General features: G+C 53.6%; 1 protein-coding gene across 2 annotated transcripts; it reads left to right on the plus strand.

Annotated features, from left to right (window-relative positions):
• The first annotated feature begins 113 nt into the window (after positions 1-113).
• Positions 114-17779, plus strand: PDGFB (platelet derived growth factor subunit B). Of its 2 annotated transcripts, none has more exons than XM_084206244.1 (7): positions 114-1097; positions 7848-7944; positions 11143-11226; positions 11718-11923; positions 13632-13773; positions 14171-14340; positions 15549-17779. In XM_084206244.1, exons 1-6 carry the CDS (start codon positions 942-944, stop codon positions 14305-14307), a joined length of 822 nt encoding a protein of 273 aa, XP_084062370.1. In that variant the 5' UTR covers positions 114-941; the 3' UTR covers positions 14308-14340; positions 15549-17779. The 2 variants fall into 2 exon arrangements, with proteins under 2 accessions (XP_084062370.1, XP_084062371.1); XM_084206245.1 differs by having other exon boundaries at positions 14171-14336.
• Positions 17780-21064: the final 3285 nt, after the last annotated feature.

A 21064-nucleotide genomic window follows, 5' to 3' on the forward strand; every position in this document is an offset into this window, starting at 1 on the left:
CTTGATACCCAGCCAAAGAGGAGGATGGCAAGTTATGCTCCACCCATCTCCTCTCCTTCATAAAAGGAGCAGCCTCGAGTGCCAGCTTAGTCTCTCTTGCAGCTCACAGAAAATAAAGACCCGTTGGCTCACTCGCCCCTCCTGCAATTTTACCTTTTCTGCCTTTTCTTTTTTTTTTTTGTTTGTTTTTCCTTTCTTGTTGCAACAGAGTGCGGGAGGCAGCATCAGTGGCTCCACTTTGAGGCTTGTCAAGGCTCAGCGCACGCACACAAACACACACTCACAACCCAGAGCAAAAACATTTGCTCTCACCTGTCTCCAAACCCAAAGCAAACCTCCCGTCCAAGCAGACTGCCAACACTTGGAACGAGAAGGCAACCGAGCCAGAACCTAATGTAAGGGGAAGAAATTCAGTGCACACTCGCAACTTTTCTCTAAAAAGCAAGTGGCAAAAAGGAAGGAAAGGAGCATTTTAAGAAGAGGACAACTTAAGGAAGAAGATTTCGTTTTTTGGATTTCACTCCAAACTTTGGAAAAGTTTTTTTTTTTTCCTTTTAGCTACTATTCTGTGAACCTTCTTCTAAGAACACTGAGACATTGCTACCTGCATGTAAAAGCTTTTACAGGTACACATTTTTTTTAAAAGGGAAGAAAACCAAGAAGAAGACTAGCATGTGGACCACCTAGCCAAAGGCACCTCTGAAGCATCCCTTGCGGCAAGGGGGACCCAGACTCTGGATGTGTATAATTTCGAGGGACTGCATTTTTTCCCCACCGGGCTTATGAGATAGCGCAGAGGCAGGCGAGTCACCGAGAATTACTTCTGTCTCCCCTCACCACCACCACCACCACCACCGCCTCCACGTCCTCTTCCAAGGGCTCCTGCGACTCTCCCACCTCCTCCCGGCTCGCAGGGGACATGGGAACGCGCAGCGCCCTCGATGCCTGAGGCCGGGCGGCCGCGGGGCTGTCTGCGGGAAGCGCTTCCCTCCCGGGGCTCGCCGTCCATGTGCCCGCAGCCGGCGGGGCCTGGAGTCGGGATGAATTTCGGCGTGGTCTTCGCGTTCATCCTCTCGCTGCCCCTGGCCCGCATGGAGGTGAGTTTCCGCCGCGGGCAGCGGGCGGTGCTGCCGAGCTGCCAGCCCCGCGCTGGGGGAGAGCCGGCGGCGGCGGCTCCGGCCCGCAGGTGCGGCGGGCGCAGCCCGGGGGCGGCCGGGGAGCGGCGCGGAGCGGCGGGGGCGCGGAGCCCGGGGGCGCGGTCCCGGCCCCGCTCCGCGGGAAAGGCTGCGGCGGGGCCCGGCCGCGCTAATGGCGGGCAGCGACCGCCGCCCCCCGCGGAGGGCAGCGCCCGATGGAGCGGGCACCCCCTCTGGAGCGGGCACCCCTCTGGAGCGGGCACCCCTCTGGAGTGAACACCCCTCTGGAGAGGGCACCCCTCTGGAGAGGGCACCCCTCTGGTGTGAACACCCCTCTGGAGAGGGCACCCCTCTGGAGAGGGCACCCCTCTGGAGAGGGCACCCCTCTGGAGTGAACCCCCCTCTGGAGTGAACACCCCTCTGGAGCGGGCACCCCGTCTGGAGCGGGCACCCCTCTGGAGTGAACACCCCTCTGGAGTGAACACCCCTCTGGAGTGAACACCCCCTCTGGAGCGGGCACCCCTCTGGAGTGAACACCCCTCTGGAGTGAACACCCCCTCTGGAGCGGGCGCTCCCGTAGGGCGGGCCCGCCGAGGGGGGCTCGCCTGGGAATACACCCACCCCCGTGTCTGCCCCCGGCTGCAGGGGCAGGGGGGACCAAGCTGAAGCGGCCCCGGTTAGTGTGGGAGCAGGGATGCCGCTGGCGAGCCCCGGGGAACCCGCAGCTTCCTGCCCTGCCTCGCCCAGGGCTGTCGCCGCGGGGCGGGTGCCCTCCCTCGAGCCTCTCACCCCACCCCGCGATTTTGGCATCGCGGCAGTGTGGGTGCAGCAGGGACCGGGGCCCTCTTGATGCCTCGGGAATAATGCACAGTGTGAAATCCACCCTGGCATTGCCGGGGGGGGGCAGTGGAGAAAGGGCGTGGGGCTTTGGAAAGGGGGAGCAAGGGGACGGTGCGAGCAGAGGTGCGGCACTGCCCGAGTGGGTATTCAGCAAGGTGCGTGCCTAGCTGGGGGAAGGGGCAGGAGGTGAGTGTCTGCTGGGCTCCCATGGTCACACAAGCATCATGCCCAGCAGTCCTGAATGTGCTGCTCAGGAAGAAGCTGAGCAGAGGGTAAGGGCCAGGTGGTGGATTTGAACACCCCAGCCCACTTCAGTTTCCCTATGTGGAAATTGAAGCCTCATCCCCAGCCCTGGTTGAGGAAAAGGAGCTCCAAACTCCCAAATCCTTTGACCTCTGCTGTCACATTTCATCATCTGATTGCATGCAGATTGAGGGGATGAGAAAGCCCCTGACATTCCCATACAGCGCTCGGTTCCCACTTTAGCTCTACTCAAGATGGCAAAACTGTGGATTGGATCTGCAGCTTGATTGTCAGGGGCAGGAAATATCCTTCCACCCAAACTTTCCCTTCTTTGCATAATTTTTCTCTTTTCCTTCCTCATTTTTGGGCAGGGTAAGTGGGTGCACCCCTCGTGAGATGGCAAAGAAGAGGTTGGGTGCAAAGCATCACGTCACCTTTGCTGTGTGCCCATTTTGTCCTTGCCCCAGCCGCAAAAGGAAGCAGTTTCAGCTGTGGGCTACCCAGCTCTGGTTGTGCTTGTTTCGGGCAGAGGATGGTATGTCCTCTGTGGATGGCTCAGATCTCTTTCCCCCATGCAGCATGAAACATCAGCTGGGGCTGGCACTGGGAAAGGGTGAAGATGGAAGTGTCTGATCCCAAGGAGCTGTTCCTCAGTTGCCATAATCAGATTGAAATACTGCGCAGCTCTATGACAGCCTAGTTAGAGTTTGGTAATTCTGGCCTGAGGTTTCAGGGGAGGAATTGTGGTATTTGTCACTGTATGACAGGAGAGCCAAGAACGTTTCTGCCGGCTAGGTGCTTCAGGCTGCAGCCAGTGCTCAGTTACTTTGAGGGCAGTGTGTTGCACCCTCTGCACCAGGGACAGACAGCACAGCTCCCACCAGGCTGCTGAGCCAGAGTCATCCTCTGAAAGGGGCTTGCAGCTCCTCCCCAGCCATGCTGGAGAAAGTGCGTGAGGAACAGTAGCTCCCCAGATCAGCAGAGGCCCTGAGCAAAGAGATGGAGCCTCCTGAGTCCCTCTCCCGCTTTGATCACACCCATCTGGAGCTGGAGGGCCCTGGAGCTCTTCCAGCCGGAGGGAGTACAAGCCTCAGCGGGAAGGTATTTGCCAGTTGGGAAGCGAGGATGCTAAACCTATTTGCATTTGCCCCACGGGCTGTAATAGTTGCCTTGCAACATTTACAGAGCTGGGCTGAGCCAGCCGTGGTTGTGCCGGGGTGAAGCCCCACTGGCAGAGCTTTCTGGAATTCCCAAGGAATGGGGTGCGGCTGGCCGCTTGCTTATAGCCTCGACCCAGCTCCCCACTGCATCTTCCTCTGCAAGGCTCCGGCGTTCTTCCCTAGTCTTTCTAGCACGAGGCAGTGACAAGGACAAAGCAGTGGAAGCCGGGATGGATGACACGTCTGGGGTGAGCTTGTGGAAGGAGCCAGGCGAGTCGTCCCTGCCTCCCTCTCACTGTCAGCTGATGTGCAGCAGCAGGAGGGAATGACAGGGCTCCTGAGCTCTTTCCAGTGCTGCTGGTACACAACCAGCCCCGGGGGTGGAAATGCCTCCAGCCCTCGCAGGGGAGGTGTGAGGGGAGTGTGGAGGAGCAGCGGAGTCCCCCCTGAAATGGAAAAAGTGTGGGTGGGTCCAGCTGTATTTTAGGAACACGGACTAGATCAAACGCTGTTTGATTATTTTAAGGTGGGGGGGGGGAACATAAGCCGTGACTCCAAGTGGAGGGGGTTCATGTGAAGAAGGTTGTGCCTGCTGCAGGGAACTCTAGCAGGTCAGGGTCCCCCTGTAGCCAAGAGTGGTGCTGGAAGGGTGGAAGCCCTGTGCCAGGGGAGTGCTCGTGGCAGGTGCTGCTGGTCTTGCCCTCTGCCAGGGAATGCAGTGGAGTCTCCCCTCAGCGTCCAAACATCAGCTTCAGAGGGAATTAAAAAATGCTGTTTGTTCGGGGGTTTTGCCTGGCTGATCACTCGAGACCCTGCTGCCAAGATCCCTTGCCGTGGTCGGTGTGAAGGTGCTCACAAAGTTCTCCTCTCCTGGGCAGAGGAGCCATTGGGTGGGTGCTTCCCTGCCCTTCACAAACTGGTGCCGCTGACACCATTCTGTCCTATGTGCAGTCACACCAGCTTGGAAAAAGGAACTGGAGGAGTCCTCACCTCGGGAGTATTCTTTGAGCCCTGAGGGGCTGCCTTCCCTGCCTGTTGCACAATCTTTGCTCCCTCCTCCTCCTCTGTACCTAGCGGGAGACACCCCTTCAGGCAAGACTGTGAAACCCTTGCCAGAGGGTGCAGACCACAACATTGGGCATTCCCTACAGCCTAGCAGCTTCTGATGGCAAGGGGACCTTTCGGCATCCCTGTCCTCAAAAGCATAAGTTGGGAAAAAACTCCAGAGCAAGAGGTGGTTGGGCTAGGGAGGAGGCAGATTTTGGGAAAGTGCATGTGTGGGGAGTGGGAACAGGGGAACTGCTGCACCTGCATTTATTTGCAGTAGCCAAACAGTGCTGCTGGACATCTGGGAGGAGGGGAGCAAAGCTGATGTGCCGAGAGGCTCCAGTGCAGCAGCCACAGTGCAGGCAAGCAGCTGCTCTGCTGCCTTTGTCAGATGTGCCATGGCCCTCAAGCACCAGCAACCAGCGCAAGAAAGGGAAGTGAACATCCCTGCCAGGGATTGGCAGATTGGGGGGTGCCCTTGCGACTCAGGGGAGAGTTAGAGTCGGGAACTGGGGAGCAGAAGGAGGGAGGGAAGAACAAACTTTCTTCTAAGAATTCAGGGCCTCGCAGGAATACGAGGCCAGGCCTTGGGGCACTTGACAGCCAGCCAAGAGTCCATTGAGACAAAAGTCTTCTTTGATCTGCCGCACAGTTAAAAAAGGAGATTGTTAACCTGTGTTAGACAAATAATTCCAGAGGAGCTGCTGAGCAGGAAAAGCACCAGCTGCTTGGGCTGGTCTCTTGGGGATCCCACCTCTCCCAGGGCTCCTCTACCTTCTGACCCCATGGGATTAGGCAGAGGTGATTGATGGACCTCTGCTTCCCTGTGTCTCATCCCCAAGTGCCCCAGCCCGGGTGTGTGCAGTGCTCCGTCTCAGAGCCCCCCTAGGCACAGGGCTGGGGCAGGGGCCGGGGGCATGGCTGTTCCCAGTGACAGACCCCAGAGGGAGCAAGGACAAGGCATGCAGCTCAGCTTTGCTGCTGCTCTTAGGCCAGCCTTGGCCTTGGTTTACAAGGGTAAAGCAGGGAGCTTCACAGGCTTGCAGTTGTCACTGGCAGAGTTGCCTTACAAAAATGGGGGAGGAGGACAGGATTATGAGCCGTGTGGGCTGGTGTTACACCATAGCCATGCTGGTAGTATCTGCAGCAAGAAAAAATTGACATCTAAAACTGCTGCCGTGAGCAGGGAGTGGAGCTTACTGCTACAGGCAGTCACCAGAAGTACAGCTCCTGAGGGCCTGCATTTTCAATCCCCCATTCATATCTGTTCCTCCTGCTCAGTTAGCAAGGTGACACCTCCCAGCTCGCTTCCAAAGTCGCCGAGTCTGAGTCTCGTAACACCTGCCCACGCTCTCCCCCCAGCAAGTGCCAGAGTTTAAAATAAAGTTCCATTTCCTACATGTATTAAGTGTCAGGAAGGTCCAGAGGCATCTGTGCAGAGCAGCATTTGTACACAAACGCATTTGGCTGACAGGTGCAAACATTGAAAGCCTGCAATTTCACCACCCAGCACTGAGGTCTGACTGCAAGTACTGGGAAGTGCAAATGATCCTTCTTCCAGTAAATGCGTGTGGCACAAGGCAGGGAAGTGCTGCAGAGCCTCTCCAGCACTGGGCTGTTGGTCCCTCTCTTCCTCACGCAGCAGGAGATGTCAGAAGGCATCTTCATTTCACAGCTATTCAGCGATCCCTGAATTATACAAGTCTCTCTCTCGCTGTGCATTCATCACTGATGCTGCTTCCCCCTCCCTCAGAGACTGAGGAAGTAATGCCTGGGGATGTAATATCTGCTTTTTGCTGCAGGCAGACAGCCAGGTCTGTGGTGAGATGTGGCAGTGACAGGGATGGAGCGGGGCAGGAAAGCTCAGTCTGACTGAAGCTGTCTGGTGGATCTGGCTGTGAGAGGTTTAGGACACCGGTGTTGTCTGCTCTGCAGCTCTCTTCAGAAGGTTTCTGAACCTCCTTATGCGGCAGCAACCTTCACATCACTGCATCCCAGTTAAAGTTATACTATTAGAGGGTGGTCTGGCAGGGCTGAGGGAGTACTCCTGTTGTCCTACTGTGGAAGCAAACGGTGGGTGGCCAAGGACAGGCACGTGTGAGAGAGTGCCAGGCTCAAGCAGCCATCCAAAAGCGGCTGCAGGTTTGGGCCAAAGCCCTCAAGGTTTAGCCAGCATTTAGCCACCTGCCTGGTGGCTTTTCTCCGCTGCGAACGGAAGGAAAATGTTCTGCAGTGAACGCAGGCAGGGAGGGAATAGCTGTACAGTAGGAGGACCACACACATGCCACCAACTGTCCATGAAAACCCACACGAAAATCCCTGCTTTCCACAGGCACACAAGCCAAGCTCTCCTCTCAGTTACAGGGACATGCGGAGGGCTGTGCCTCAGACACCGTCCAGCACCCGGCTGAAAGAGCAGCTTTTCCGCTTGAGTAGCCCTGAATGAAGAGAGCTGGGAGCTAAGCAAACACTTCGGCCAGTCCAGTCCTTTCCTCTGTCTCTTTTTTCCAGTCTTTCGGAAGTATGTTTTAATCAGCGCTTGCTTTCCCACACCACTCCTTTGTACTCTTATTAAGTGCTGTCACTGGGGCTCACTCTAGCCTAGTGCCAGAGTAAAATTCCCAGGAGACTGGTGGCATTGCACCTGCCTGCATGAACTCTGTATTTGGCCCATTGTCTAATGTTGCAACACCTGCTTACTTTAGGTTTTTCCGTGCTGGTGTGCAATGACATCCAAACTCCCATGTGCTTCTTCCTCCAAATCAGCTCCTCAGCCCATCACCTCCCTGCAGCTTTTGTCATTTCACCGCGGGCTCACGCTGGGGCAGCCTCAGCCGCGAAGGTCAATCTTCATCTCCACCCCCGCCTTTTTTTTCCCTTAAAAAAGAGTATGCAAATGATGTATGTTATTGGGCCTCTGTGGTTTGAAAACACACGCGCTCGCACACGCACACACACACGATAACTGACAAAGCCCGTGAAGGAGTTTCACAACGGAGGGAAATATTAGGAAGGTTTTATCTGATAGCGTAAGGGAAGTCTGTTAAAACGCCTTTACTGCAGGCAGCAGGAATGAGAAGCCACCTGGAGAAGTCATACAGCACCGGAGAAGGAAGCCTTACTGGCTGCTTGCATAGTGTCCAGGGCTCTGCTGCACAGCCTTTTTGGGCTTTTTTAGTGTCCTGGCAGCAAGAGGGTCTCTCTTGCTTTTGCTTAGGTTTCAGGTTCACATCTTCATGAGGAATAAAGCCCTCAAGGTTTCAAAGCCAGCGCAAGACAACGCACGTCTTTGCGTTTCACTGGTTCTGTCATGTCTCCGCCGTGCTTGATTCCCTGCTCCTGCTCCGTGACACAGTCAGGACTTGCAGATCATCTCTCTAACGCTTGTTTCTCCCCTTCTTTTGTTTTTGTTGTCTGGCAGGGGGATCCCATACCCGAAGACATTTATGAGATTTTGGGTGGCAGCTCAGTGCGCTCCATCAGTGACCTCCAGCGTGCCCTGCGGATAGACTCCGTAGGTAAATCTCCTCTTCACCAAACACTCCTCTATTTTTAATTAAGTCTTTGGGGGCAATGGGAGGGGATATTCTGTTTTTCGGCGGGCACAATATCAGCAGACTTCATTATAAATATAGGAACCTCTCAGGAGCCAAGACCTGGCTGTTTACAGACTTAGTTCCCCTGAAACTTAAGGGAGTTAGAGGCAACCAGATGCTTTTTTAGATCTCCTAACTGTCTGGACACTGGCTTCCAGAAATGGTAGGAGATGGGCAAGGTGAGTGCAAGGAACCGAGATCCCCATTCTTCACCCTGGGAGATGCTCAGTCAGCAGGGCTTGAATTGGACAAGGATAGGTTTAGGAGGCTGCAAAATGGGAGGTGGAAATAGGGTGACAGGGGAGGAAAGGGCTGAGTGGGTTGCCAGGTTTGGCATCCACAAAAGGCCTGGGGCTCCCAGAGGCCCTTAGGATAAGAGCAGCAAGGCACGTGTCCGTGGGTGAGCTACGGGGCAGGGGCTAAGTCAGGGTAGCGTCGCCTCACCTCCTGCCCGTAGATAAGAGCTCCGGGGGCTGTAGGGCCTCGGGGTCACTTGGCCAGGGCTGGCTGCAGGGAGCAGCAGGAGCGGCGAAGCGTGGAGGGGTCGGCACGTGTGGGAACTGGAGCACGCGCCACGGCGGCTGGGCTGGCCCAGGAATTTATTTATAAACGGTCTCTTCAGAGCAAATTCCTTTCTATTCTAACCCTGCTCCCGCCCGTCGTCCCCCAGCCCCCCCAGCTCGACTTCTCTCTCGTGTTTTGTCTGTTTTGAGCTTTGTAATCCTTGCCGAGACACTATCTACGGGGGAACAGAATTTCCTGCTTTTGTTTCCTATGCCAGTCCAACCACTGGCGCAGTCTCAAAAGCATTCCCGCTGCCTTTCAAAACGGCCCTGGAGGGGCAGGGGGGAAAGCGAGGGGGAGGGCACCAGCTGCGTTCAGCTATTGTTTGTCTTAGAAAGAGGCGACCGGGCTCCCCACCACCGCCAGGGCCGCTCCCTGCCCTCACCAGCTCCCTCCTCCTTGTCCACGAGCCACACAATGGGGCAACTTCCAAAATTAGCCCTGCTGGATTGTCCCAGGCTGGTGCTCCCACCCCCAAATGTCTTCAGTACTGATCCAGGGTGTAGAAGGACAACCTAGAGGAGGGAGGGAAATGATTCTCAACAGATTTGTTTTGAGTCAACAGTTGTTGCTATTTTTTTGCTCCCGTTTCTCTCCTCTCATCGACTCGACTTGCACATCAAAGGCAGCCCCCACCTTCACTTGATGAAATGCCACAGGATGGAGGGGCGGGCAAGGAGCAGCTGAGAAGATGCATCCAATCTGTCATGGCCCAGTGTCTAAGGAACAGATACATCTCTATCGTGGCTATTAACCAGCCTCATGATTAAGAAATAAAACGGGCTTATCTGGTTGGCTCTAGAAGCCCAGGGGATGAGAGAAGGCTGCAGAGCTTTGAGTCACTGGTTTCACTTCAGGTGCCAGATAGGAAAGGCTGGTCAGGGAAACAAAAAGTGGTGCTGTGAAGCTGTTTCTTTGTTTCACCCCGTGGCTCTCTCAGGTACTGACTGAGGAGCACTGACATTCTCTTGCCCTGTGAGGAATTAGCAAATTAGTGTGCGAGTAAAATAATCCCAAAGTGGCCGGAACTATTCCCTGTGCTGTCTGTGCACCCTGTGTGTGTCACAGCTGCTTCCCTCCACCGACTGCCCAAGGGGCCAGAGTGAGGCAGCTCCAGGAGGCAGATGGGCTGAGATAGTGCTCTCCTGACCCTGGGCACTACTGCAGACCCAGCAACAGACGTGTGTAGAGTGGGAGTCCTCTCCTTGACTGTGACTGCCCACAAAGCCGTGGCTGCCCATGCAAACCAGTCATGCAGACGCCTTCTCCAGCCCAAAGAGAACTATAGGCCCTTCTAAAATGTGATCCACCAGTTCTCATTTTGGGAGTTTGCCTGAGGGCGAGACAAATGGTGCCTAGAATTGATCACACCCTTCCAGCCACTTTAAAGGGTGTCTGTCTGTCCACCTCACACGTAGATGTTGACTGCTCATTGACAGGCACATGATTCCTGCCTTCTGAATGCAGCCTCTGTGCACTCACCCCAAATCTGTCAGCAGCTGCTTGAGACCTGAGCAGGGAGCAAAGTCCCTGCTTCCCTTTACGAGAGGGCTGCACTAGGGCAGGGCTGAGGAAGAGGAATGGGACATGATAGGTAAGGGAAGTCTGCTCCACCACACATCTGATAAACAGAGATCTTCCACTGGCCCCTAATTCCCTTTAAGAAAATTGCTCCCTTGATGCTGACGTCCATTCAGTTTCCTTCAGCTGCTAAAGCAGGTTAGAGAAGGAAAGAGCCGTGGCTGGGTGGGAGCTATCTCCGAGCGCAGCCATTGTCCCGAGCTCAGGAGGGGCTGCATGTTGGAGTGCTCCATGGGGATTATGGGCATTTCTCTATTCAGCACTTCCTATGGGAAAAAGCAGCGGGCTGGGAGGGAACCGCTCAGGGCTGGCCTGAATGCTATCGGTCTTCCTCTCCCATCGCTGACTGAACCACCTCCAGATCCTGCCTCTTACCTTAGAGTAGTCTAGAGGACAAGCAATTTTAACTTTATTTTTCTGTTCTTCTGTCACAAAACTTCTCTAACCTAGAGCACCTGAGGTGAGCTAGGAGAGAGAAAGCAAGCACCCCACCTACCACCCATTCCCCCCTTCACCTGCTCTCTCACCTCCCAACTCTCCCAGTCCCAAGCCATCCCAGCAAGGCACCTCAGTGTTAAATACCAAGTGTTCTGCTTGTCCTGTCTGGTCTTTGATCCTCCTTGGTGTTATCCTGGTCTCAGCTGGCCAATCTGAATCCCTCTGCAACTCCTCTCTGGCACCAGAAAGTCCTGACACGAGCCTTATCTTTCCTGAGCTGGAGTTTTCCTCTCCCAGACCTGACTAGGGTCCCCTCTTTCATGATAGGCTTGTTGCTCTGAGCTGCCTAGTCTGAGCAAACAGTGTCCGTGCCCCAGAACAGCTGTGACCTTGCTTGTGGATTTACACCTAGCATGACGTCCTGGGTCCGTGGCTTATCCCATGTCCCTGCACTTTGCCTGGTGATCTGAGCACGAGTGCCTGCTGTCTTCTCCTGCCTCTACCTGGTGCTATTAGGTCGTGTCTTCCCCTTTGCAGAGCGGGACAGCTCGAGCCTGAGCCTGAATGCATCTCAGCCTGATGAAAACCCTGTGGCCCTGTCTCGAGAGCGACGAAGCTTGGGTGAGCTGGGGGTCTTGCACCTTGTGATTGTTGGGGAGCAGCCATGGGTGAGCAGCTCTGGGTGGTCCAGCCATGTGTCTGAGATACAGATGTAAGGCTAGAGGTTATAGTGCACCTCTATGTGTGGAGGCATTAAAATGAGGGTCTGGGCCTGGAGTGGGAGTAGGGCATTTCACCCTGGGAGGGCAGGAGAGGGAGTCTGGACTTCTGTGCGCTGCTCTGCCTTAAATCCAGACGGTGCTTGTTTGCTCTAAAGTGTCATCTGCTGTCTGGGCTGCAGTGAGGAGCATCACTGTACTGGGGCTTCCTCCACAGGCATGGCTCTGTACAGTGAGAGAGCCAGAGGGGTGGGAGAAAGAGAGGAACATTCGTGTGTGCTTGTGCATGTGAGGGCCATGTGGGGTCCTTCACTTGCAGCAGAGATGGCTGTGGCGGGCTGGGGGCAGCTGCAAAGCCCATTTCATCCCCGTTTCTCCTTTGTCCCTCCGCAGATGCTCTGGCAGCAGCAGAGACGGCTGTGCTGGCGGAGTGCAAGACACGGGAGGTGGTCTTCGAGATCTCCCGCAACATGGTGGACAGCACCAACGCCAACTTCGTGGTGTGGCCGCCCTGCGTGGAGGTGCAGCGCTGCTCCGGGTGCTGCAACAACCGCAACGTGCAGTGCCGCCCCACGCAGATCCGCGTCCGGCCCGTCCAGGTGAGGCACCCGCCCGCCGCTCCCCCTGCCGCGCCCGCCGCCACCCCTGCGCCCCACGGCCACACGCGGGCAGGGCTCGGCTGGGGGCTCACGCGGCCATCTGTGCCCTCTGTGCTGTGCTGCAGCCGCTGGCGTGGGTGACGTCCGTGCCTGCTGCTGAAGGGCTGGTGCTGTCCAGCAGCTGGGGACTGTCACCAGGCAGAGCTGCAGGACACTGTCCCCATCTGCAGCTCCACGACACGGCCATTCCTGTGGCTCGAGGCGGCCTTGTCTGCTGTGTTAGAGCAGGAGGAACAGGGTGCTTTCATCATGAGAACTGGTTTTGATGCAAAAAGAGGAGGGTTTGCAGCGTCAGTCTCCATCCCCCCGCTGCTGCTGCAGCTTCTTTCTAAGATGTGCACTGGAACAGCTTCTCTTTCTCAGCCCACAGTTACCTCCTGACCTGCTCCATCAGCCAGCAGACACCTGACAGCTAACCTCTTGCTCTGATCCTCCCCTCACAGCTACCAGTGATCTCCTCACAGCTTCCTCCTAGACAGCTTGTTTAAAAATAATATTCATCCCGTACTAATCCTCTGCCTGAGCCATAAGAGACTCCCCCAGGCAGGCAGGCAGCAGAGGTTGGCTGGGAGAGATTGTATTCACACACAGCCCTTTTCATCAGGAAATTCCTTTCTCAGAAAAGCCAGGCTGAATGAGGAAAAAATGGGGGGGAGCAGGAGTTGTTTTTCTGGAAAAAAACAAGTGAGAGGTCAAAAGCCAGCCTGAAAAAGTGACCTGGAAATGGTTTCTTTGAGGACAGAGGTCTCTCTATTGTTTGGCTGGAAGTGTTTGTCTAGCAGGCAGCGTGTGGTCTGAAGCGTGTGGAGTGGGCTTTCAAGGAAAGATAAACAGCCTGGCTGCTTTGGCGCTGGTGGAGGGATGCTGCTGGGGGCAGTGGGTTTAGAGGAATTCCATCCCAGATGCACAGCAGAGCGAGTATTTATAGCTTGTGGAGCACTTCAGGGACCGCAGAGTTGTTAGATAAGCTGAGTGGGGTCAGGCTTGGCTGCTGATGGAGTGGGAGGACCCCCTAGAAAGCTTGTGCCCTGTGGTGGGATGTGGAGTAATGAGTCTTCCCTCTGAGTCAGCACTGGTGGAGAGTCCGGGGGAATTTCCAGAGCACCGCCTTTCCTATGAAGAGCCGAGGGCTTCAGCCCTGCAAGTTATTAAAGAGCTTGAGACAAATTCAGGCAGGCCTCAGCAGAGCTGGTGAGGCTGCGTTAGCTCGCTTCAGACCCGAGTTCTCCTCCTTTTGCCCTTCCTGTAGGTTCCTGTGGGAATTATCCTGGTTGCCTCAAGTCTCTGCCATTGCATCTGTCAGAAACAGGCTGGCATGTCCTGCATGTTTCGTGTTTCTGTCTCTGATCAACCAGTCATCCTGCTTAAGCTCTGTCAATAGTTAGGATCAGGGGAACCAACCAGAGACATCCAAACTTGCCTGGTCTGGGTCTGCTCTGCTGCCGTGTTCAGAATTACGTCCCATATACACCACCCCTGTGTCTGAGTTTGAGTTTTGAGTTTGAGTTTTGAGCTTGAACAGGGCTCTGTGAGCAATCTTCTGACCCTTCAGGAAGAAAGCCAGGAGTAAAGTGCGCTGACACTGGCTAATTTTAGAGTGGGAGCCGTGGCTGTACTAATCTTTTGCTGGCCTTCCTCTTGCACATAGGTGAACAAGATCGAATTTGTCCAGAGGAAGCCAAAATTCACAAAAGTCGTTGTGCCTTTGGAGGACCACGTGCAGTGTCGGTGTGAAGCCGTGTTCCGACCGCCGCCCAGGAACATCCGTCCAGGGCCACGGGAACAGAGACGTAAGGATCTTGGCATTGGCAGAATGAAGGGAGGTGTGAGAAGAGGGGCTGGGGAGACAGAAAAGAGACCTCCACTGGTTTCAATCTTCAGTGCATCCCAAGGGCCTTCGCTGGTTTATACCAGCTAAGGGACCTTTCCCAGGACGTCTGCCTGCTGGGAAGGGGCTGAAACAGAGGGAAAAGAAGGAGGGGAAGGTGAGAGGTGAGGGGAAGGGCATGGTGGGAAAAGGGAGAGGGCAGAGATTGTGGAGAACAGAGGACAAGGAACAGAAGAACAGAGAGAGGCCTTGTGGTCCTGCTGTTGCAGAGCTCTTTGTTGACAGTGCATGGAGAAGGATATTTCAACGGGAGCCGTCTGCCCCTGGCTGTACAGACACTCTCCCCTCTGTTTTGGCAGGCTTGTCCCCGGCGTTCACCACAGCCGCTGTCTCACAGAGGCGGCGAGTACGCCGGCCGCCGGCACAGAAGAGGAAACATAAGAAGTACAAGCATGTCAACGATAAGAAAGTGCTGAAAGAAATCCTCATAGCATAGAAGTGCTGGCAGGGGAGAGAGAGCACAAGGCAGGTAACAAGCGAGCTGCTTTTCCATTCAGGAGAGATGTCCTCCTGGGACATGGCATCTTGGACCCTTCCCACACCGCTGGCCACTCGCTCTGTGTGGGGCTGCTGTAGGACAAAACCTGGTTTGAGGGAGGAGGCAGAACTAGGTTGGGTGCCAACATGTGCATTCTATTTATGGAATTAAGGCTCTTTGCAAAGTTGGAATGATCATGCTGCAGCCATCCTTGCTCTCAGGCCCCGCCCTCTCCTTCCTCTGCCTCCCTTTCAGGCAGAGAACAAGCCTGACTTCTCCCTGCACCTAAATCCCCTCGGGGTCCAGGTAATTCATTGCTTCTGTGGAGCAACTCCTGTTCTAGTTTCTCTATTGGTTCTCCATTGAAAACAGAGAATTAGTGTTGCTCTAGGGATCCCTTTTCCTTTTATTTCCTTACTTGAATTGGCAGAAAGACTGAAAAGCAGCAACATTTTTGGTTCATCACTCTCCTATAGGGAAGCCTATGTGCATGAGAAAGGTCATACCAGGGGAGAGGAGAACTGGAATCTCTGGCAAGAGATCTGGACTTTGTCAGGCCAGGGTCTGATTCTTCTCTCCATGACTTGTGTAAACAGGAGTAATTCCCTCATCACCAGAAGAATTTCACTTGTACAAGCGAAAGGAGGCTAAGCCTTGGTTCCCCATGAGAGGAAGAGGTGCAGAAAAGAGGGAAAGAGTAGTCAGGGTGCAGAATGGTGGGAGCTGAATTGTGACACAGCTTAACAGGGAGAGCCCTGGCCCACAGCTCAGCAGTTCCAGCTCTGCTACAGCCACTTGAATAAGCCTGGGCCGCCACTTAACATTCACTTCCCCTCACCCCGGGAGAGGGGACAGCAGGCTTCCGTGTGCGGCATTTCAGGAGCTGGGGACAAGGGGCACCGAGCAGTGTCTTGAGACTGGGATTCCCACGCTTAGCACTACGAGGGCTCTGATTATCCCAGGATTCTCCTGGCCAGCCTAGAGTTCCCAGGGTAGAAATGATGCAAACCCATGCAAATCTCAGCTCTGGCTCAAGCTGTTCAGGGGAAAAAAATAGAGGAGGTCAAAAGTCCTCCCGGGCTTCTAATCTGGCTCTTTGGTGCAAATATTTCCAGAAGAGAAAAGGGGATAGGAGGGGAGTTGCAGGGGGCAAAAGTTTACATTTTCTAATGCTGTGTCTGGTTTTGTTTGCCTTCCAGGTTTATTTAATATATTTGCTGTATAGCCCCCATGGGGTCCTTGGAATGATAACTTTTCCTCTTTGTCCATCTGCCTCGACGTCTGATTCAGACGGCAATTGGTGCTTCCCTTTCCATCAGTGGACCTTCTCCCACCAAAGCCTCCCTTTCATTTATTAGCATAATTTTAAAGTTTAACACACACACACACACAAAAGGACAAGGATGACCTACATATATATATATGAGAAAAGAACAAAGTACAAATAAAACCGTGAATGCCAACAGCCACAACTTGCGATGAGAACAGGACAATTCCTTCCCTGCTATGGAGGACAGGATGGAAAATGTGAAAAGGAAAGCGGGTCCAATTTCTTCCGAGAAAAGGAGAAAAACAGATGGACAGAGGCCAGAAGGGGAATATTCTCCCTTTCCCTCATGCTTCTGGTAAGGCTGGGAGGGCCCAGCTGTGATCCACTCTTGCATTGGACCTGCCTTTTGGCAACAGGCAAATCTCAGATTGCGAGCGGTGACCAATGATGGAAAATGCACTAAGGACTTTCATCGCCCTACCTGGACAGATATATATTTTTAACGTGCGTGTGTATATTTTATTTTTAAAAAGAAAAACCAAAACCACTAAGGTATACAACATCTCGGGGAACAGAACAAACAAGCAAAGAAGCAAAACAAAGAAGCCAAATGCATTCCCCCACTCCCTCTTTCCCTTGCTCCTGGTGCTGACTGGAAGGTGTTTGGATCGTGGGGAAGGAGCACAAGGTGGCAGAATCGTCTCCACACCCCCGGCCCCTGCCAAGGAGAGCCATCTTTGCACATGCTGGTGGAGAATTCAACTTTCCAGGCTCGGACTCAAATTATTTTTTAAGTTCACTCTGGATGTGTGCGTGTGTACATGTGTGTGTGTGTGTGTATATATATATATATATACGTGTGCATGTGTGTGCGTGTGTATGTGTATTTATACATACATATATAAATATATATATATATATATATATGTTCTTAAATGGATTTCATTCCCCAGTGGCAGGAAGCTCAGAGGCACGTGGGTGCATCAGCTTCTCTGGGCTGGCAGAAAAGCACACTGTTACTGCAACGTGCCTGCGAGGCTGGGGACGGTGACAGGGCAGGCAGAGGCATCGTCTGATCTCTCTCTTTCTTGTTACCCTTTTCTCTCACTCTGCACCAACCCCCCCTCCCCAGCACAACTTCCTTGCAGGAGGTGAAGTGGCACCACAACAAGACCAAGGACAGCCAAACTTAGAAGCATGACTTAATCTCAGTGAGCTGTCCTTGCCTGCTCTGTGGTCTTGAAAGCAGAATCATGTCATTCCCATGGGGTTTTTAACCACTTCCTGGATGTCCTGCACCCTATGCCTCCACTAATCTTTCCCTGCCAATGTTCCCAACCCACTTAGCTTGGAAGTTGATCCACAATGTGGACAGCTCAGTGTAGGTATAGAGAAAGAAATAAGGATGGTCTTCACAGCTGGCAGCAGCTGTCTGAGACAGAAATGAGCTCTTCTAGGTGAGGAGGACTCAGAGAACAACTGGAGGGTCAGTTGCAGAGTTCCTCCTGGGCCACTGCCTGTCTTCAAGGAGGCAGGAGGACTGTGTGGGCAAGGGCTGGTTTTGAACAGGTAATAGTCAGTAACCATTAGCAGAACTGTTACATATGATGGGAATTCCCAGCATCACCTTGGAGTCAGGGTCTTGGATTGTGCTGTGCTGGGTGCTGCATACACGAAGAAAATGCCTGCCCAGAGCAATCACATGGCACCTCTCCCCTCACACACACACCCCTGTTGTGGGGTAAAGCTCTGGAGGGAGATGGGGAAAGCAGCCAAAGCCACAGCCCCGGAGCTGTTACAGGTTGTGGAGGGAGCCAGTCCTCACCTCCTGCAAGCCCAGAGCACTTCTCGTACCACTGCCAAGGCAGCACGTTGCTCCCTCCCTCCAGCCCCAAGCCCTCAAGTCTTAAGCAATTTCTTACCCTGTTCCAAAATCTGTTTCTTTTGGTTTGTAAATATGGTGAGGTTTTGTTTTATTTTATTTTAAATTTTTTTGCCTTTCTTTTTTTTAATGTAAGATTAATTTATACTCAGTACTGTATTTAAAGTTGTAAAAAAAAAAAAAAAAAGGAAATCACCTCTTGAACAGCATTTTCTCTTTCTTTTGTGAGCTGAATGAAAGGCAGAGGCCAAACCAGCTCACTGCAGGGCATAGCAGGATTTCCAGGGCCTCCAGTTTCCTTTTCAGGACACTTCAGTTCTGAGATTGCAGAGAGAAGCAACCAAAGCTGGGAAAGTCCTGAGAGCCCACGTACACCCCTGCCCATGGCCAGCCATGCTGTGCTCCCCCTTCCTCACCTGGGCTGCTTTGAAATGACTCAGGTACTGGAATTTTTGTCTTGAAGAGGTCCCCTTCTCCTCAGCTGCTCTGCTAGGACACCCAGCCAGAATTTCCCTGTGCTTTCATCCCATCTCCGGATCCCTCTGCTTTGAAGGGCTTGGGACAGTCGGTGCTGTTTACACTTCCCAAAGCTGTACAAACAGTTGGCCCCTTCCCTCCTTAGTTACATAGTCTAGACAACAGCAGTCCTTCCCTTGTCAGAGAGGCCACTGCATTTCCCTTTCCTCCCAGCAAGGGCGGTATCACACATCTGGATTTGGGTGCCATGCTGTGGGGAGCAAAGGCAGGTCCCGCCTGTGCCTCAATTTTGACATCCCCCCAGCACATGCACAGCACCCTCAGTCCATGGCTCAGCTATGAGGAGCACAGATCCCAGCAGAGACTTGTGCTTCAGTGATAAACCTGAGGACAGCAGTGTGTAGGAGTAATCCAGGATGTCCTTAAAGATCAAGCTCGATGCTCACAGGTGTGCACCTTGCTGGACATGGTTCATTTTGGGGTGATGACCTGTTTTCTCAGATCCCCCAAAGAGAGGGAGTAACAGTGAGCTCTATCTGCCCCAAAGAATGAAAACACAGGCAAAATCACAATCCCACTTTGATTTTCAGAGGATAATTCAGGGAAAAGAAAGATTTTGGGCACGAGACTTCCTTGGGCTTGAGGGCTTAACAGCGGGGACTTTGAGAAAAACAAAGATGCAAAGAGGGGTACAAGGCAAAAGAAACATGGGAGCATCATCCTGGACTGGGTAGTGGGAGGAAGGGCTTGGTGTCCCAGGGTCCAGCACACTGCCCGTCCATGGAGGTCCCCAGGCAGCCCCATTTGCAAGTGCAGCCTGTGCTTTTAACAGCTTGGATTGAACTGGTGATGAAAGGCTGCCAGCCCTGGCACCCAGAGCCACCCTCTGCCCGGTGTCTGGCAGCTGCTTGTCCAGGGGCTTTTCCAGGGGCTTGTCCAGGAGCTTGTCCAGGGGCTTGCCTGGTGCTGCTTGCTCACCACAGCAGCCTGGTGCACATCCAGCACAGCTCAGTGTGGAGCTCCTGAAGGAGGGACCTGTGCCACTTCTCAAGGCTGGAGCAAGTGGTTTACATCCACCCAACAAAGCCAGGCTTTAATCAATCCTGGAAATTAATTTTAATAAAGCCAGGAAATAAATCCTGGCTGCATGCTGCTGGAAACTGTCTCCTGCAGCTTGGTGAACCCACTGCTACAGGTGATCTCAGATGTGCCAGGGAGTTTTGGCAACTGTGTCTGGTTTAATTGCTCAACTGCTACTTTACCTAAAGGCCCAGCCTTGGATATGTCATTCAACAGGAGGTTCATCTTTTGGTGCAGAAAACACACCCAGCCTTCCAGGCAGGGGAGAGAGGCTGCAGCAGTGGATCCCCCTGTGCTAGCACAGCTCCTCAAAGCAGCACAGAGATGGGAGAGCAAGGCTGGAGGCTAGTCAGGCACAAGGAGCAAACCCCTGTGTTCTAGAGCCAGACTTCCTGGTTTTTAGCATTGACAGTTTGCAACACTACATCTGTCTCATGGGTAAATGAAGTGAAAAATCTCTTTGCAAGAACAGACCTGGGAAAACCCTTGACTGCTTATTTTGTTGGTACTCAGGAATACAACGAGCTTAAACTCTCCCCCCACCTGGCTGTGGCTCGAAGGAAGAGCCTTCTCCAGCGCAGCCATGTGGCACAAAGCCCACGCAGGCATTCTCCTGCCTGCACCCCTCCCTGGCACCAGCTGTGCCCCACCATGGTGGCCACTGTGTCCTGCTGCCTCACTGGCCCAGGATCCAGGCCTGGCTGGAGACAGCTCAGTGGAGACCAGTGCTTTCCCTCTTTGTCCTAGGGTGGGATGGGGATGTGCTGGAGTGTGGGCCCATCTCATTGTCCATGCACCAATATCTGGCAGGCCCCAGGGATGGAGAGGCCAGCTATGCCAAGGGAAAAGCAGGATGCAAAGAAGGAGGAAACAAGGAAGAATTGAAAACTATTAAAAAAAAACCCCCCAAACCTCGTTGCCTGAGCATGCAGCTGTTCCTCACTTGCCTTCAGCCAGCCCATGACCAAAGGGAGCTGCCCCTCCCTGATCCACGATCTGCCCGTGACCAAGTGAACTTGTTGCAGGCTTGGGAATTTCCCATCTTAAAAGACACTGCAGGGAAGCCAGGCAGCCTCAGCTGTTTGTGGATTTTGTCACAGGGCAGAGGGAAAAACTGAGTGCTAAGAGGAACAGGAGGTAACCCCAAATGCTGTGGTCTCTCTGCAGGGAGTGCAGACACCGGGTTAACACGGAGTTAACAGGCACAGCAGTGGATCCGTGAAGCTCTTGGCAGTGGAGCCAGGAGATTAAAGATACCAAAATATAAAATTATGGCAGGGCTCACCTACTACCTTTCCTCCCCCAGTCAGGCAGATTTCACACAGGACTCTGGCATGATGGACTGCCTTGGATTCACAGCAAAGTCTGGAGTAAAGGCAGCCTCAAGGGAAAGAACCCCCTTTTTTATTACTTTGTTATTACTATTTCAATAAAGCTGTTTGCAAGGGATTAAGCAGCAACCCAAACACAGCAGGGACCCAGGCAGCAGAGAGTTTGTGGTTTGACAGTCGATGCACTTTTCAAAATGTTTGCTGTGAATTTTTTTTGCACATGCTGCAAAAATTCAATGGATGGTGCAGAAACACCAGGCAAGCAGCTCGGCCTTAGGTCTTGTCCCAGCAGCTTTGGAAACTCCCAAGTTCCCAAATGTCCCGCACTTTGGCCCTGGCCAAAGCTGACCCATGCAGTCAGGGAAGGCAGGCTCTGGTCTCCAAACCCAGGCCCTGCTTGGCTGTTTTCCGCATGAAAAGAAATGATTTTTCATCAGGAATCTCGGCACAGACCCAGGGAAGAGCAGGGGAGATGGTGTCAGCTGCTGTGGTCTCTTCAGCTGTGAGCAACAACATCAGAGACAAAAGTAAATGAGGTCAGCACAGGAAAAGTGCTGATGGCTGAACCAAGGTGTGCTCCCAGAAAGAAGCCCTTCCTCACACCTGCATACCCCCCATGGAGGGGATTTCAGGACTCCCCAGGCCTTGGGTGGGGATTTCAGCAGGCTTCTTGGT

This window comes from Fringilla coelebs (assembly GCF_963513975.1).
Source record: "Fringilla coelebs genome assembly, chromosome: 5".
Classification (NCBI taxonomy): domain Eukaryota; kingdom Metazoa; phylum Chordata; class Aves; order Passeriformes; family Fringillidae; genus Fringilla; species Fringilla coelebs.

What these genes read in the sequence shown, in the direction of transcription:
- PDGFB (XM_084206244.1), top strand. Translation starts at nt 942, where the DNA reads ATGCCTGAGGCCGGGCGGCCGCGGGGCTGTCTGCGGGAAGCGCTTCCC. An exon ending in TGCCCCTGGCCCGCATGGAG is followed by an intron (nt 1,098 to 7,847) that starts GTGAGTTTCCGC and finishes GTTGTCTGGCAG; the next exon opens with GGGGATCCCATACCCGAAGA. An exon ending in TCCGCGTCCGGCCCGTCCAG is followed by an intron (nt 11,924 to 13,631) that starts GTGAGGCACCCG and finishes TCTTGCACATAG; the next exon opens with GTGAACAAGATCGAATTTGT.